The sequence below is a fragment of the Podarcis gaigeae genome, assembly GCF_964106915.1.
Source record: "Podarcis gaigeae genome assembly, chromosome: 17".
Classification (NCBI taxonomy): Eukaryota; Metazoa; Chordata; class Lepidosauria; order Squamata; family Lacertidae; genus Podarcis; species Podarcis gaigeae.
In genome coordinates, this window is record NC_139694.1 from 2,434,723 (window position 1) to 2,453,346 (window position 18,624).

General features: G+C 43.8%; 1 protein-coding gene across 3 annotated transcripts in view; it reads right to left on the minus strand.

The window, feature by feature from the left end:
- Positions 1–18,624, minus strand: part of SPAG17 (sperm associated antigen 17) — an 81,583-nt gene that overhangs the window by 22,328 nt on the left and 40,631 nt on the right. For all 3 annotated transcript variants that reach the window (XM_083718132.1, XM_083718131.1, XM_083718133.1), the window contains 13 exons: positions 17,350–17,490; positions 16,541–16,654; positions 15,515–15,744; positions 14,797–14,914; positions 13,416–13,858; positions 12,239–12,365; positions 10,197–10,411; positions 8,243–8,387; positions 6,318–6,472; positions 5,209–5,400; positions 2,589–2,701; positions 1,863–1,993; positions 899–1,026 (listed from right to left, as the gene is read on the minus strand). In XM_083718132.1, coding sequence (XP_083574258.1) covers positions 899–1,026; positions 1,863–1,993; positions 2,589–2,701; positions 5,209–5,400; positions 6,318–6,472; positions 8,243–8,387; positions 10,197–10,411; positions 12,239–12,365; positions 13,416–13,858; positions 14,797–14,914; positions 15,515–15,744; positions 16,541–16,654; positions 17,350–17,490 — 2,252 coding nt within the window. The remainder of the gene's footprint in view (positions 1–898; positions 1,027–1,862; positions 1,994–2,588; positions 2,702–5,208; positions 5,401–6,317; positions 6,473–8,242; positions 8,388–10,196; positions 10,412–12,238; positions 12,366–13,415; positions 13,859–14,796; positions 14,915–15,514; positions 15,745–16,540; positions 16,655–17,349; positions 17,491–18,624) is intronic.

Genomic DNA, 18,624 nt, shown 5'->3' on the forward strand with positions numbered 1-18,624 from the left:
GAAATTACCTTAATGAAGCAAAGTCCAAAAACTCTACTAAAAGGCCAAAATTATAAAAGGGACAGCATACAGGAGCTGAAAATCTGAGGAAAGCTGTTACAGTGACATCACCAGCGCACTCTCCTAGTCATTTGCTTGGCTGGTAGAAGCGGATACGTTTGCATAGACTTTTGTGTCTAGCCAGACAGGCAGCTGCATCAATGACAGGAGGAGAAACAGTACAGTGGTACCTCTGGTTACGAACTTAATTCGTTCTGGAAGTATGTTCTTAACCTGAAACTGTTCTTAACCTGAAGCACCACTTTAGCTAATGGGGCCTCCTGCTGCTGCCACGCCGCCGGAGCACGATTTCCGTTCTCATCCTGAAGCAAAGTTCTTAACCCGAGGTACTATTTCTGGGTTAGCGGAGTCTATAACCTGAAGTGTATGTAACCCAAGGTACCACTGTAACTATCTAAGCTTCTATGTTCTTTATCAACACAACAAAGCATTGCAGTATTTTGGCAATATGCTACCTATCTCTTCAGTAACTAAATGTAACTAACCTGAATTTGGAATGGCTAATTTCCTCCTGGAATGTTTTATGTCAAGTTGCACATTTTTTAAAAAAAAGTTCTGCGACACAGAGCCTGATCAAGGTCTTCCACCACGCAGTTTCTTTTCTCATCCTGAGATAAAGTTCTTAACCCGAGGTACTACTTCCGGGTTAGCAGAGTCTGTAACCTGAAGTGTTTGTAACCCGAGGTACCACTGTACGTGCATCCAGTCCAGGTACTCCTGCCCTCAATAAATCACTGTGAATTCTTCAGATGAACATTTTTTTAAAAATTGGCCTGCCAGATCAGTGCAGTCATATCACAATCAAGTACTGAAGGAAGCAATTCTGAACGCTGCATACCTCAACTGGAGGGAAATCTTCCCAGGCTCTTGACTGGAGATTATAAGGGATGATAGTGGATGAATCTCTCTTCATCACCCATCGAGACGCTTCACTCAAAGGGCGAAGTACAGTAATGCTTAGGATTCCTGGTTTGAAAGACAAATAGAAAACCCAGAGAACATCACTAGTCATTCTATCTCTGAAAAGATTCAGGTAGGTAGTCATTTCATTTTGTTTTTAGATATTTGTAAGCTGTCCAGAGTAGCTGGGGAAACCCAGCCAGATCGGCGGGGTATAAATAATAAAATTATTATTATTATTACAACAATGATGTAAGTCTAGACATAAAACCCGCAAGATCGCAAGAAATGGCTGTGATGAAGAGTTTTGCTTTGCCACAATCACAATAAGAAATAGATGATACACCTGGGGAAAGTAGACTTTTCCAGGAACAGAATGTTGTTCTTTGAATGTCTGAAATTGTGTGGTAGGATGTGCCCCCCCTCCAAAAAGCCAACTGATCGCGGGGAAATTGTTATGTATAGTAATTCACTGAAATTTTAAATGCTTGCATGTGTTACTATGTGGTTAAATTTGATTGGTTGGTAACTGAATTTTAGAGAGTTCTCCAGTAGTTTACATGTGGTTGGCTAACACTGGTCACATGGGAGGTACTTAGCAAAAAGTGAGGTTACAGGGAACCAGGTTGAGGGACTTCTCGGTAGTGGCGCCCACCCTGTGGATGTCATCAGATGTCAAGGAAATAAACAACTATCTGGGCTTTTAGAAGACATCTGAAAGCAATCCAGTTAAGGGAAGTTTTTTATGTTTGATGTTTTATCATGTTTTTAATATTCAGTTAGGAACTGCCCAGAGTGGCTGGGGAAACCCAGCCAGATAGGCAGGGTATAAATATTAAATTTATCGTCATCGTCGTCGTCATCAAAACAAGACTGATCTGAATGGAGGATTGTGCTCCTACCTGGGCATTCTTGTATTGGCTCTTGTATAACTGCTGTAACTGGATCACCATATGCATCAGTCAGGTATGCCTCTGCATCCCTGGTACGGAGGAGTTCAGTCCCTGAGCCGTCAGCATACACAATGAAGAATCTAAATCATCAACCCCACACATCTGGTCAGTTCAAGTTCAAGCAAAGTATATAACGAACAAAACCAGAACAGCAGAAGAATGAATGAAAAGTCCAAACTTTGTTGTTGTTGTTTAGTCGTTTAGTCGTGTCTGACTCTTCGTGACCCCCTGGACCAGAGAACGCCAGGCACCTCTGTCCTCCACTGCCTCCCGCAGTTTGGTCAAACTCATGCTGGTAGCCTCGAGAACACTATCCAACCATCTCGTCCTCTGTCGCCCCCTTCTCCTTGTGCCCTCCAAACTGTCCAAACTGGTCTACTATAAATTTCCCTCCATGCAAAATTGACTCAGTCACTTCATTTGCATTGCTTTTAAAAAACCTTGGATCATCGCAATGTAGAACAACGAAGGAGGGGCAGATATGGCACAACAAATGGGGTGAGAAATAAAAGAGAACCAAGGAAACATCAAGCAATAGTTAAAATCGTTGGCTCAGGTTGCATATATGTGTAAATAGGCCATTTATCCGAAAGACAAAAAAAAAAAAAAAACTGGTTAAAATCTGGCAGCTGGTCCTATAAACGACATAATGGACAACATTTATTGATTTCATACCTGGGTGCATGTTCCCCATATACAACTGGCAATTTAATTTCTGTGATCTCCGATTCCTTTCCATCTGCATCAATATTAGCAATGAATTCAGAGGTGGTGCCATCAGCCCTGACCTGCAATAAAAAGCAAAGTCACTTAGCCGTAACTATTGTTCTGGGCACTCACATCTTTGGCATTATGTATACAGAGGTTATTTCCACCTGAATCTGTAGGGAGGAGCTACCTATTCCATTGGATTCAAGTCTCGTCTCTTCCTTGGAAGCCTCACCTGTTACAATCATCCATTTAAATTTAAAGGGATGGGATCATTTAACGAAAAGAAGACTAGGGTGAAGGGCAATGACGGCATTTTTCAAACACTTCCATAATGCTTTAAGCCCCACCCCCATCACCCCTTGGGTGATACTTTGGGGTGGTCTTCAAACGGGGGCAAAAGTGTTCAACTGAGACCACTTGCACAAAACCAATGTAGAGAGAAAGGGAGAAAGAAAGAAAGAAAGAAAGAAAGAAAGAAAGAGGCGGGGGACAACTGCTGAACATATGTTTTCATGAACATTTTGCTCAACTCTGCTTTAAAGCCTCTAATTGCTTCATTTGAAGCGGTGATATCATTCTCATCTTTCTCTCACTTTCACCAGATAATCTGGCATGGCTTATTATTATTATTAAAAGGTAAAGGGACCCCTGACCATTAGGTCCAGTCGTGACCGACTCTGGGGTTGCGGCGCTGATCTCACTTTATTGACCGAGCGTACAGCTTCCGGGTTATGGGGCCAACATGACTGAGCCGCTTATGGCGAACCAGAGCAGTGCATGGAAACACCGCTTACCTTCCCGCCGGAGCAGTACCTATTTATCTACTTGCACTTTGACGTGCTTTCAAACTGCTAGGTAGGCAGGAGCAGGGACTGAGTATCGGGAGCTCACCCCATCGCGGGGATTTGAACCGCCGACCTTCCAATCGGCAAGCCCAAGAGGCTCAGTGGTTTAGACCACAGCGCCACTGGCATGGCTTATACAGGAGCCCTAAAAAGAGGTATAAAATGCAAACAGTGAGGGAGCAGAGCTGGCCTCACAGTGCATTCCCAGGAGACCTTCTCCTTCCCCAAATGTCCCTAGCTAGCTGTGGTGTAATGTGTGTGTCTACACACTTCTGCCTGATCAGCCTGTTCCCGGAGTTGCGAGTTCCATTACACGTGGCACCAAAACCAACATGATTCAAGCATCTCCCCAAGAGGATTCCCTCTTGTTCTAATGCCACCCTTCTCACATAACCACTTCACTGTGGCTCCTTGCCATAGGCCAAGACAGTGTTATGGCCAACGCTGCCTTTGGTAACAGAGATGCAGGCATCAAATCTCAGCTCAACCACGAAGCCCCCTGTGTAAACCTAAGACCAGTCACTGGCAGCATAACAGGAATTATTGTGAGGATAGCATGGGGGGAAGGTGAGGTAAAATTAACATGAATGCTTTCCTAGAACAAAGGGATAGAAGGAACAAAAATGTAAGAAATTAAAAACATACAAATTCTCTTTACTAGTGCATATAACCCCACATATCTAGAAGAAATACATAAATACTGTACATAAACCACGGAACGTCGCAAAATCTAAAGTGCTTGTTTTCTCAAGATCTCGGGAGCCTCATAGGTGGGAGATCAGTGGAAACCACTTGGAATAGGTTAAAAACTTTAAATACCTAGGTCATGGGTAGGCAAACTAAGGCCTGGTGGCCGGATCTGGCCCAATCGCCTTCTCAATCCGGCCCACGGATGATCTGGGAATCAGCATGTTTTTACATGAGTAGAATGTGTCCTTTTATTTAAAATGCATCTCTAGGTTATTTGTGGGGCACAGGAATTCGTTCATCCCCTGCAAAAAATATAGTCCAGCCCCCACAAGGTCTAAGGGACAGTGGACCGGCCCCCTCCTGAATAAGTTTGCTGACCCCTGACCCAGGTGTCCACTTCCAATATAACACTTCCTGGAAATACCATTGTAAGCTTGCACTTAATGGAGCGGATACTCTAGCTCTGGCTATCACCCGTTTCTTCTTTAACAGAGGGAATCTGTTCATGCCAGCTGCACTTCTTATCTGCTCAACAATTGTAGCAATGACGTTGTGGAGAATGTGGCAAGATTTTTGAGTGACGCCATAAAATGACGTCACCGTAGGTCCTAAGAGCCATCTTCGTACCTCATGATGTCTGGAGAGTTCTATCCTAAAGTATCTTCAACTATGTTTCGTTAACTGTGTTGTGTTCTGATCCATGTGTACAATGCACTTTTTAAAATGCCAATAAAGCAGATTAGTTTTTAAAAAGCCAAACACACAAACATAAACCACAGTTGGCACCGACCAGTATTTCTGGCTTTGAACGAAGTGCAAAGTGTAATTAGTTGAAAAGAGAAGCAAGTGCTTCGAATATTCAACTTCTCAGAGTCATGTCAGAAGAGGAGCTGGAAACACACTAGCTGAAGGCTCTTTAAATTTATCTTAATAAATTAAAAGCCAAATGATTAACTCTATATATTTCAAATAATTACAACCCAATTTAAAAGCAAACCTCGTAAAACAAATCCACACAATGAACTGCAGAGCAAACTGTAGTATTTTACCTTAAAAATGTTTCCTGCCTGGTCTGTCACCTCACAGGCAATACTGGAGTTGTGTTTCATAACGTATTTCCCAGCCTGCTGATCCTCAAAATTGGACACAAGATCAGATCCACTTTTCTCAAATGCCTCTGGAGAGTAAACGGCACAACAGTTTTCATCGACGAAGAGGCAGCCTTTGTTCATGGGCAGTATCTACCACGATAATAAAGGGGGAGATTCAGCCACCCATAAATTTACTAATCAATGTAAGTGCTATGGAAATGCAGGATGAATTAGTTTGAAAATGGATTGCAGTCCATCCCTTGATGCTTAACGACTTTTCATGTTGGAGAAGGAACCGGCAATCCACTCCAGTATTTTGCCAAGAAAACTCCATGGACATAAAAAAGGAGAAGCTTCGAGAAGAAAGCGAGAGTTTCCAAGGCATTGTCTGGTTCATGGGGTCATGGAGAGTCGAGCACGACTAAGACGACTAAACAACAACAACAACTTTTCATGTACCTCTTCCTGCTTGCCATTTGTTAACATTTTCACTCTCGGGAATAACAGTTCACAAATGTGTGTTCTAATAACAGAGCTGTTTTAGAATACTCACATTCATCAATTTCATATAAAACTTAGCATAACTGGAAATCTGGGGCATGGGAAATAATGGGGCACAAAATGGACATTGTAACTCAAGGAGTTAGACCAGTGGTTCTCAAAGGGTGTGCCACAATGGTGTGGCAAGAGAGGGTGGCAAGTGTGGCACGAAGATTCAAGGACAAATATTGACTCATTTCAGTATAGTATAGTATCAAAATATTTTTTATTTGCAGAATATGGATAGATATCTTTTCAGAATGAGAGCAAGACCATCAATCCTAGTTGTGATCCAGAATCACCGGTCGATCAGAAAGAAGAAAGGCTCGGCTGCAAGAGTTTCCAGGAAAAGGCGCACAAGACAGCATCCAACCGCCTTAGGGATGCCACTCCGAATTTGTGTAGGGTTTACACCTTAGCCCTTTCCTCTCCTGAAGTTCCACAAGGCAGCAGGTAAGTGGTGATGTAGAAATTTAATAAAAATAATAAATAATAATAATAGGATACATTTTTAATTGTAGACTCACTTGGTATGTTCCTTCAGGCTTTGATATAATCGAAGTTCCATCAGCAAAGATGGCACAACACGTACTGTCCTCACAATTTGTTATGATCGTTGCAAAGTCTGGATTTTCTACACGCATGCATTTTACTTTCCTTGTGATGGTTTGGGGCTCGGTGTCTAGGAATGAAAGCAGGTCAACCAACGTCAGAAGAGCATTTATACTGTGAACTGTGACAAAGCCTAAGATGAGTGGCAGAACAACGTTATTTCTCACAAGGATGGCTTCAAAACTCTTGTCATTTACTATTAAACTTGCCATCGTATCCTTGAAGCTCAGATTTATAACACTTTCTGCCAACTGAATACTTTCTGACAAATACACTTCAATAAATTTGGTTTCTATACACAGCAGTAGCTGTTTCCACCATCTCGTTCTGCTCATTCTGCCCTGATATGTTGGCACCTTTCAGGATTTTGGACGTAGCTCATTGCATGATGAATCTCTCCCTGCTTTAAGAGAATACCAGAATTCAATGCATTGGGCAGGACGAAAGAATAAATTAAATTCTGTTCAAGATTCAAAAGTATTATCTGATGCATTACCAGCAATCAGCAACACCTGACTGAGAGCAACTGCTTATTTAACCACCATTCTTGGTGCAAAAAGGTCTGTATGTTAGTAAGAAATCATCTAAATGCCTCCATCTTGCTATATCAAGGATGAGGTTCTTCAGGCTTCCCTACGTAAGATGGAAGATTCTGCTTGTGGCAAATATAACTTTGTTCCTGATCATCACAATAACTGCCACAAGTGAGCAGATTGAGGACAGCCGCCACCATCAGCAGCAGCTATACTGCAACTCTCAATCTGTTTAAAGAAGTATTTAATCTTTGAGAACAAAAACATAGGACACCTTTCTTGTCTCTGGTCCATCACCAGGATTCAGAAGATGAATAACTAAAATCAGCTGAATGTAACTACAGTGGTGCCTCGTAAGACGAAATTAATTCGTTCCGCAAGTTTTTTCGTCTTGCGAGTTTTTCGTCTTGCGAAGCACGGTTTCCCATAGGAATGCACTGAAAATCAATCAATGCATTCCTATGGAAACCGCCTTCAGACCAGGTCCGGGGACAGTCTGTCCCACGACCTCTTCTGAAGGCTGGGGGGGGGACAAGGGCTTTTCTTCCCACCCCCAGCATTTTAAAAAACCCCGGGACAGCAGAGGACTTCTCCGCTGTCCCGGGGTTTTTTAAAATGCTGGCGGGCGGCAGCGCTGCCGCCCACCAGCATTTTAAGATCGCCCCGGACAGCGGACTTCTCCGCTGTCCCGGGGCGATTTTAAAGCCCCCGGGAAGGCAGGCGGGGGGGAGCAATGACTTTTGCCCCCCGCCAGCCTTCAGAAGAAGTCCAGGACCTCTTCTGAAGGCCGGCGGGGGGCGAAAGTCTTTGCTCCCCCCCCCGCCTGCCTTCAAAAGCCGTCCGGGATAGCAGGAAGCGCTTCCCTGCTATCCCGGACCGCTTTTAAAATGCTGGCGGCGGGGAGCAAAGCCTTTCGGCCCCCGCCGGCCTTCCTGGACCTCTTCTGAAGGCCGGAGGGGAGGGGGAAAGGCTTTGCTCCCCACCGCCAGCATTTAAAAGAGGTCCCCGGAGATTTCCCTATGGGCTTTCTTCTTGCGAAGCAAGCCCATAGGGAAATTCGTCTTGCGAAGCGCCTCGAAAAACGGAAAACCCTTTCGTCTTGCGGGTTTTTCGTCTTGCGAGGCATTCGTCTTGCGGGGCACCACTGTATTCAAAATAGCTTCTACAATTGATGTAAATGAATTTCTCCTTGTGGAAATGATAACGTACTGTAATATGATAAAGCCAACTGAAAACACAGGAATTTAAATGGTCCCACCTTTGTTTTTTCGCAATGAAAAAGGGCTATACGAGAATCATACTGATACCTGTATCTTCACTGTCAGCGGACTCAACCATTTCAACACACTCTTGGAAGAAAGTGGTTATTCTGGTGCCATCAGCATGATCTACTATTCTGGAACCATCGCTTTTCTCCACCACAACGACCATATCTTCCCTTATAGTCATTACCTGGAGAAATAGAAGATTTGTTGTTGGCATCCATCTGGCCCAAGAGGCAACTGAGGGTGCCACTGGGGTGAAGTCAAACTGCTGCACCAGCAGCACTGAAGTGGCCTCCCTGGGGCACAGGCCTGGCCAGTTGCATGGAGGTCCTGGGCTGTCCAGGCAATAAGGACCCCCTCTTGGCCTCACTGATGTGGTCCAGAGCAATACGTTTGGCACTAGCTTGGTGGCAGGAATTGCTGGAAGGAGGCATATCAGGCACCGTCCAACCATCATAGGGTCTCCACTCTGGATCTGAGTAGGGTTTACTCCAGGGGTCAGCAAACTTTTTCAGCAGTGGGTCAGTCCACTGTCCCTCAGACCTTGTGGGGGGCCAGACTATTTTTTGGGGGGGAGGGGGGAATGAACGAATTCCTATGCCCCACAAATATATATATATAATAAAAGCACACATTCTACTCATGTAAAAACACCAGGCAGGCCCCACAAATAACCCAGAGAAGCATTTTAAATAAAAGGGCACATTCTACTCATGTAAAAACACCAGGCAGGCCCCACAAATAACCCAGAGAAGCATTTTAAATAAAAGGGCACATTCTACTCATGTAAAAACACGCTGAATCCCGGACATTCTGCAGGCTGGATTTAGAAGGCGATTGGGCTGGGTTTACTCCATGGGTAGGCAAACTAAGGCCCGGGGGCCGGATCCGGCCCAATCACTTTCTAAATCTGGCCCGCGGACGGTCCGGGAATCAGCATGTTTTTACAAGAATGTGTGCTTTTATTTAAAATGCATCTATGGGTTATTTGTGGGGCATAGGAATTCGTTCATTCACCGCCCCCCAAAAAATATAGTCTGGCCCCCCACAAGGTCTGAGGGACAGTAGACTGGCCCCCTGCTGAAAACGTTTGCTGACCCCTGGTTGGCTCCTTAGCCTTTCCTTCTCCTGAAAATATCTCGCAAGGCAGCAGAGGTTTAGAATCAGAGTTTTCCTTCTCCTAGCCCCATCCGTCCCTCACTTCTCTCTGCAGCAGGTGCAGAAACTTCCCCCTTGACCATTGGAGCCACTATTAGTCTCATCTACTCAATCTGCAAGAGCCTGTCTTTGCATACAGGGGAAGTTATTAAGTCACCGAGGGTTTGAGACCCATTGGCTGCCCTTGCCAGGTTTAGCGGGCCAGTCAAAGTCATTTCCAGGGTGTGGCCGCTATCACATGCTGACAGCTTCTAGGAACCACAGGTGAGAGCTGAGTGCAGGGTGGGGACCAAAGGAGGACAAACTACCCAAGAAAGAATGCAACAGGTCCCCCACCAGAGGTACTACGCTTCCCCAAAACCCTATGCACGCCAATAGAAGAATACTGATGGAATTTTATCAGTGGATTGATCCTGAACATGAAATCAGAGCATTTTACAGTGGTACCTTGGTTTTCAAACAGCTTAGTTCTAGAACGTTTTGGCTCCCGAACGCCACAAACGCGGAAGTGAGTGTTCCGCTTTGCAAACCCTTTTTGGAAGCCGAACGTCCGACGGGGCTTCCAATTGGCTGCAGGAACTTCCTGCAGCCAGGCAGAAACCACCCTTTGGTTTCCGAACATTTTGGAAGACGAACAGACTTCAGGAATGGATTCCGTTCGACTTCCGAGGTATGACTGCATTACATATTTTGGAGGTGCATGCTTGCTCCTCACACCCTTTTATTAAAAGAACGTAGTATCTTTGCATGCTTTACTATGAAAGAACTATAGAGAAACAAAAGTAGCATGTGATCACTGTGCCACTTAGACCATGGGAGGTTACAAACACTGTATTACCGTTCCAGTAACTGGGTCGGTGGCCTGGTAGGCCAACAGCGGCTTCAGGTCCAGCCTCTCTGATCCCTTGGTGCCTATTTGAATGCCTAATGGGGTAGTAGTTATCCAGGTTCCTGCCAGGGCATCTGGGGACTGTTCCATATCCAATAGGTGATCCTGAGCAGCGACTTCAGCTGCTTCAACTTTTAGTGCAGGAGCTCCCTTGGTACCCTTTCCTAGAGAAGAAGAAGAAAAAATAGGATCACTTAAATACACTAACAGCACTATAGAATCATCATCACTGCTGCCGCCACCACAATCTTCTGTGAGGTCAGAATTTATTTTCTCCCCTGACGGAAAAACATCCTACACAGAATGACAGGCAGGAACCCTGAAGTCTGGAAGACTTATTTCTTCCCATTAGCAGTAGGAATTCACTATGGGTTCGATTTTCAGACACCTCCATAGCTTAGACATTTGCCTGTACCAACATATCGGCGTCTTTTCACCGAAGCCAGATTAAATGTATTTCCCTCAGAAGTGCTGGATGGCAGACTGAGAGGCATCCCTTATCAAAATAGGATGTGTGCATGCTCTCAGGGTGTCAAAGGTACGAGGCATATTTTATTGCATTGTGGAGATTATGTTCAAGCTAGGGAACTATTGATTAAACCACTATTGGCAAATTGGATGGGTCAATCTGAAGCCTACTATACCAAATATCTTCTGGAGAACAAGTTCAATAATATCACAGTGGCCGTGGCAAAGTTTCTTTCAGTAGTTATACGAATCAAATATCAGCATACCCATGACTAAACAAATAACGCTTCCGTCTTCCTTCCCTGGGGGGTTGTCTGTACGAATCTGTATTTTATTCTGAATCCATTTTATGGGTCGTTGGACCACAATAAAGGTGGTTATTATTATTATTATTATTATTATTATTATTATTATTATTATTATTATTATTATTATTTCTTCCTTGCTGCTCTTGGGCTGACCTTGTCTGAGGACAGAACTGGTCTTATCTATACCACAGCTAATCCCAAGAACAGAGAGATGAATGCTGAGGCTGCTCCTACGGAGCATGCTCACAACAATCTTTCTCAGTCAGCTGCTGACCCAACATTTTTAACTTGAGGTTTCAAGAGACCCTACTGACAAGAGATAGGCTTAAGGGATGGGCTTTCCCTGTCCTTCCACTTGCCAAAGATTAAAGCTCAGCCTTTCAATATGATCTGTTGTTACAAGTGTATGTCTAGATTAAATATATGCCCACTCTACATTAAAATCCAAACCACCCTCCTAAGAGGAACAGAAATAGTTTCCTTAGAAGAAAAAAACATGCATTGTCTAAACGCATGCTGATACTTTCATTTTTATTGGTTTTTCACAATTTTATATATTTTAACTTTAACCATTTCAAACATTGAAATAAAAGGTTCTTTTGAACCTTCAGACCTCCTTCCCTCCCTCCGTGGGTTCCATATTTAAGATAAAATTTTCTGCATCTTTTTCCTTCATCCATCTTTTAAATATCTATAGTTGCCACACATAATTCCACACTACAAGTGTCATTACATCCCTGCCAGTGATTTTAACTGTTTACAGTGGTCTTTTAAATAAATTAAAAATTTTCTCCAATATTTTAAAAAATACTTGATCTTCCTGGTTTCAGATGCATGTTTATACTTTCATTTACCACTCCTTATACCCAATACCTAAATGAAAGAGTGGTTTATTGTACAGAAAAGTAAGATAGTGAATATAGATCTGTACTTTACACTCACAATGTATGAATGTCCTTGGATAAATGCAAGCAGCAATTAATTCATTCACACACACACTCTTAGAGAGCAAAGAGTCTCTATTTACCTAAAGGCCTACAGAGTGAGTGCAACATTTGTCTCATATTCATGCTTAAAAAAAGAAGGGCAAGATTTATACCATTTTGAATTGTGATTGCCATCTTGATATAAGACCAAATGGTAAAGTATGTGGGAACATAAAACATGAATCAGACAATAAAAGTTTTGGATTAACTCAGCCCCCTGACCACCTACTAGATTTCTTGGTGCTTGTATCAGGAGGAGGTGTGGCCTCTGTATGTGGTGTACTTGCAGGAGGTGGAGGTGGTAAAACAGGACCAGAATCAGGGCTTCTGATCACAGTGCCATCAGCAAACAGTATCTAGGGAAGAAAAAAAACAGTGTTAAAATCCTTACAGTCAATGACATTTACACTCAGCAAATAGAACTATCAGGGCAATCCGAAGTAAGCCTCAATGAACTCAGTGGTAAAGGTAAAGGTAAAGGTAAAGGTAAAGGGACCCCCGACCATTAGGTCCAGTCGTGGCTGACTCTGGGGTTTGGCGCTCATCTCGCTTTACTGGCCGAGGGAGCTGGCGTACAGCTTCCAGATCATGTGGCCAGCAGGACTAAGCCGCTTCTGGTGAACCAGAGCAGCACACGGAAACGCCGTTTACCTTCCCGCTGGAGCGGTACCTACTTATCTACTTGCACTTTTGACATGCTTTCGAACTGCTAGGCTGGCAGAAGCAGGGACCAAGCAACGGGAGCTCACCCCGTCACGGGGATTCGAACCGCCAACCTTCTGATCGGCAAGTCCTAGGTTCTGTGGTTTAACCCACAGCGCCACCCGCATCCTCAATGGGACTTACTCACAGGTAATAGGATTACAGCCTAAAATGCTCAAATATGGGTGGCATAAATGAGGAACTAGCTCAGGAAGATTTTTTGAGGTGTGGGGAAACACTGATATAGAGAAATACAATAGCGACAGACCCCTGGCTGAAAGTAATTCTTAACAGGGGTATATTTTGAATTAAGAAATGACCTAAAGGCTGGGAACATATGCTAAGCACCCTGTCTCACTTGTACCCACATGAGCAGAGAGAGAAAGAACTCAGAATGTGGCAGCTGAAGAGGATTTCTTATTTACCATCACGTTTTGGGCATGTAAAACTGCAGGAGGTATAAGTTGCATTTGTGGAATACTGATTTATAACTAATGCTTTTTCTGGGCTGACAAAGCGAAAAGTAACTCTACTTGGCATTTTGGGAATATGTTATAGTTAAATAAAAGTCTAAGCAGGAATTGAAATATGTACAGCCGATGGGAAATAAAGAAGGGGGATTTTGTGCTGCGGTAACCATCACTTCAGGAAATAAACAATAAATCTGAATCTTAGCCAATGCCAAATGAATTTTGTTAGCATACCTGAGTGGATCCATCCAACATGTACTTTATGACAGTTCCTTGTCTCGTAGTAACTCTAGACACTTCCTGATCTATTGGGTTCTTCACTGCTTTTTGCAGCTGTGAGTGCTTCACCCTCTGGGGATAACTCTGCCTAGTAAATATCTCAAAAACAGATTCCCTGGTTTTGTTCGCAGGGTCCTCCTCTGTTTCAACCTCAGCCTTGCCTTCGTTGGCCTCATCCTTTAAGGCATCATCTGCCACAGATTCATCAAGGGGCTTGACTTCACCGGCCTTCTCTTCATTTCCTTTGGTCTTGCTTGCTATGGTTTCATGGGCCTTCACTTGCTCTTCTTTGGCTTCCGGTGTCTTCATTTCATCCTTTTTGCCCTCGTCCAATTTAGCTGCTTCGTCTACTTTGCTTCCTTCATCTTCACTCTTGGCCTTGTTTCCCATTTCTTCACCTTTCACAGACCAAAACATGATGCCCCTTTAGCAGGTAATAATTATTAGCAACTGCAAACTATGGAGCTAACTAATAGATGCCAAAATATCTGGGTGCCAAATGAATGACTTCAAGATAGATATTGTCCTGATGTTACGCCCAATTTATGTTGAGAGCCATTCTATATGGATGACAGAAGTTCTACTTATTTAAACATGGAACCACAAAAACCATGTAGAAAAGTGAGGGGAATCTAAGATTAATAGCAAAAATGGACATATGGGGGGGACGACAGTGCAAAAACCCTCCCTGTAGTTGCAGGTCACATCCTCCCAACCCCAGCCACAAGAAGTCTACTCACTGGTGGAAGAGAGTTCTGCACTCCTTATCTACGCACCTCTTTCAAAAATCAGACACTTGTCACCTCTGTCTACATGATCAGGGCATTTTGTGTTTAAATACACACAACTGCTGCATTCATATTTATTTTGGCACTAAAAGTATCAGTACATTAGTCAAAACTGCATTTAAAATGTGTTTATTAGGAGAATTTTGCACTAAAACAGTGATGGATTGAAAACAATAACCTGCCAATTGCTACAAAATGTGGATAATTTAATTTAAAAATGGGAAAATGAGAAACTGGGGGAACAAAACTTGACATATCTTTCCATTCCTACCTATCGTACAAAAGTAAGGGCCACGCCCATTGCTCCACCCACTTCCCCCTGGCCCCACCCACCACTGGCATACAGCCCTAAAAGATTGTTCAGGCTGAAAACAGAGCTCTCCCTTCAGACCTATATGTCATACCATTCAGCAGTCCCACCAACTTCATGTCATTATTGTTACCACATCTGCTTCTACCCCCACCCCCACCTCCACCCTCAGAATGCCTTCAAAATGAATACTTTTGCAAAAGCATGTTGTGCTCGCGTAACAATGATCAGCACTAACCTGTGAATTTTTGGCCAAGAAAGGTTAGTACCAATCCATTGGGACAGGACACATTCAAACTATTGAAAACACGGATATCTGGAATAGGTGGTGTTTGGATCAATTCGTCTACATCTACCTAGAGAATGAAAGAGACACAGAAAATAGCATTTCTAAAACTATTTTTAAAAGGTAAAGGACCCCGGACGGTTAACTCAACTCGCTTTCAGGCCAAGGGAGCCAGTGCTTGTCCGCAGACAGCTTTCCGGGTCATGTGGCCAGCATGACTAAACCACTTCTGGCGCAACGGGACACCGTGACGGAAACCAGCGTGCACAGAAACGCCGTTTACCTTCCCGCCAGAGCGGTACCTATTTATCTATTTGCACTGGCGTGCTTTCAAACTGCTAGGCTGGCGGGAGCTCACTCTGTTGTGGGGATTCGAACCGCCAACCTTCTAATCGGCAAGCCCAAGAGGCTCGGTGGTTTACACTACAGCACCACCCACATCCTCCGTGTGCCAGTAGCGGTTTAGTCATGCTGGCCACATAGCCCGGAAAGCTGTCTGTGGACAAACACCTGCTCCCTTGGCCTGAAAACGAGATAAGCGCCACAACCCCATAGTTGCCTTTGAATGGACTTAACCATCCAGGGGTCCTTTACCTCTCAGTGTACTATGGCAATGATATACATTCCCTCAGGGCTCAGAAACCATACTTAGTAGGAAATATAGCAACACCTTTTTCTCATCTTGCTTTGAAGAGTCATCTGGAGAGCCAGTCACTGTGAGACGGGAGCTCATTTTGGCAGATGGTAAGTTTTTGCCTGATTTTTCTTTAGAAGGCTTAGTCTTTCCTGTAGTTGTAGTTGTAGTAGCCGGAGTAGAAACAGGCGAGGTGACCAAAGCGGAAGTGGGCACATTTACGGAAGGGATAGTCAAAATGGCCGCTAAATTGGGATCACTTTCTTCTGCAGGGGAACAAAATGGTTTATATGAAATAGAAGAATATCACATGTAAATTTCTTGTGTATTTAGGCAAACGTGGGGAAAATATAATTTTTCAAAATGTTTGTTTACAGACAAAAGAAAAAAGTTGAAATACAACTGGCTATCTAAGGCCACATGGAGATGATGCGCTCTTGTTCTGTGTCACTGGTTAAAATCTGAGTTTATTTGTTAGGCCTTGGGCCAAGTTCTAAGACAGGCCACAGCTGAGGACTCAATTCTGGCAAGGTCCAAAGTGCCAGAGACACAAGGTTTTGACCCATAAAGCCTTAAATACCTCAAGGACACCGCTCCCCATAAGAACTGACCCAGACCCTGTGATCAACAGCTGAGGCCCCTCTTTGTGTGCCTCTTCCATAAGAGGTCCAGAGGGCAGCAGCAAGAGAATTAAACAGATATGACAATGTCAGGGAACTGCCATCGGAGCCAGAGGCGGAGGGAAGGCTCCGGAGGGATGCCGGAGAGGGTCCCAGTAGGGAGAGAGGCAGCCCATCTGCTGGGGAAGGAAATCAGCGTAACACCAGTGGAGAAGGGGGGCAGATGGGGGAATCGGAGAGGAGGCTCCAGGACTCCTCGGCGGAGACCAGCGGGGAGAGCACGGGTCCTCCGCTGCCCACACCCTCCCTGCGCAGAAGATGGGTTCAACCAGGCAACCTAGCCAGGAGTGGCGGCAACTTACGCATGAGCAACCCCTAGAACCATTACAGACAAAGATCTTAGAAAATGATTTGATCGTTTTCTTCATTTTGCTTGTTTTACCTTCTGCTTTTCCTGATGCTCCATAGCAGCTAAAGGAGAGGTGGATTTCATTTTCTAAGGTTGCAGAAAATGATCCAAACTTGCTCACAGCTTTTGATTGATTCAGTGGTTTGTCTAAAGAAGAAATGAAAGAAGACAACACCAGTTTTTAATATTAAAATATTAAAATGAGTTGCTTTCTCTCTTTAGGCGTAGCTAAGCCTTTTTGACTACGGTCACATTAATCCTTGGCCGACTCCCTGGGAGAAGTCCTCTCCTCCTCATGGAGGGGAGGTATTTTGATCGGGAACCGTTCCCACGCGTAGTTGTTGGTGTATGGAAGGGCAGGGTGTGGCCATCGCCTACCCCTTCACTTATGGGTATTCCGTTAAAGGAATCCGGCGGTCGTGGATCCTGTCCGATGCTCTGCTGGGGTTGGTGGCCATGACACGACCCCCGGTGACACCAGGGGAGACCTTACAGTTGTATTTGCATCAACAGGCTCCCCCTACTGGTGATTAACCCTGCTAGACTCATCCCTCCCTGAGTGGGTGGAGTCAACGTTGCTGTTATTCCAATGCCTAAGCCAATACCTCTCACATGCTGTAATCAATAAAGCTGTGGCCTTTTCTGCCATTAACCTAAAATACTGTGTCCATGTGTCTTTCGTATTCCTAAACTAAGGGGGCGGGTCCTCGAATCACAAGCAAACATTGGTTATTTCTTAGAGCTTTGGTCTTTCTAATTTTCTAGGGAAACTTCAGTGATATAACACTCATCATACTTTTCACATCATTTTATTTATACACAACTGATGCCAACACACTGACCTGGCTCTGGCTCCTGTTCACCTGGGGAGTCACCTCTTTCTTCATTGGTTTCTTTCTCTTGTTCGCATTTCTGGGGGTCTACGATATGAATGAAGAAACAGTGGTTGTCCTTTATTACCTTCACTTTGACCAAAGTTGCCCCTAGGAGAAAAGGAAAGAAAAATAGTAAACAGAATTAAAACGGTCACCAAAGACTTGCGTTTCTGGTACCAGAGAATGAATGAGGCCAAAATTAAATAAAACAGATTGCTAGAGTATTTGCTGAAGTGGTTTGCACTGGTTCCCAAGGTTAGATAGAGCTGTTTCCACATTAACTTCTCTAATTACATTTAAAATGTGACTGCAAAATATTCATTCTCCAATTTTACAAAAGTAAAATGTAAGTAGCATTTAAAACATAACTTTCAATCAAATGTTTTCCTTGAGGCATAGAAATATATCCTTAGAACCAGGATTCTAATCAACTTAGTCCAGAGTTTTATTTTAGAATATGGTGCTCCTCATGATAAAGCATATCTCATACATTATCCTCTAAGTATTATTATTATTATTATTGTGTTTATATTCCTCCTTTCTTCCAACAAGCTCCAGGAGGCATACACTGTTTTCCTTCTCCCCATGTTATCCTCACAGCAACCCTGTAAGGTAAAGTGCTCACCGAGGGAGTTGCATGGCTGAGTGAGATTTGAACCCTGGTCTCCCATCTCTAACACTCTAACAAATGCTGGGGGTGGTGGGAGTGGCAGGGGCAGAGGAAGGAGGTGCGTGATAAAATGCTGGGCACCCAAGTGAGCCCAAGACATATGCCTCTCCTATGCCACAACAGCTGCGAGAATATTGCTAGTGAAGAATTGGAAGAAACAAGATTTACCAACTATCGAAGAATGGCAGATGAAGATGATGGACTATATGGAACTTGCCGAACTGACTGGGAGACTCCGAGACCAGAGAGAAGAGATGGTGGAAGAATATTGGAAGAAGTTTAAGGAATATTTGAAAAAAATATGTTAATATTTAAATCTTAGAATAGCTTTGGAAGTGGATATAGGCGGTAGTGTTAGAAGTAGAAGATAGCGTATTTTATAAGTGATAAAATGTGAAGTTTTTTATGGTTAAAGTAAGTGTGTGTGTGAGGAAGATGGTTAGAAATTATATGTAAACTGCGAAAGATGAAGTAAAATGAAAATCAGATAGGTGGGACTTGGGGAAGCCCACTTAACAATGTTTAGGAAAATAAGGATATGACAAGGATTGTTCATATTGTTTGTCTTTTCT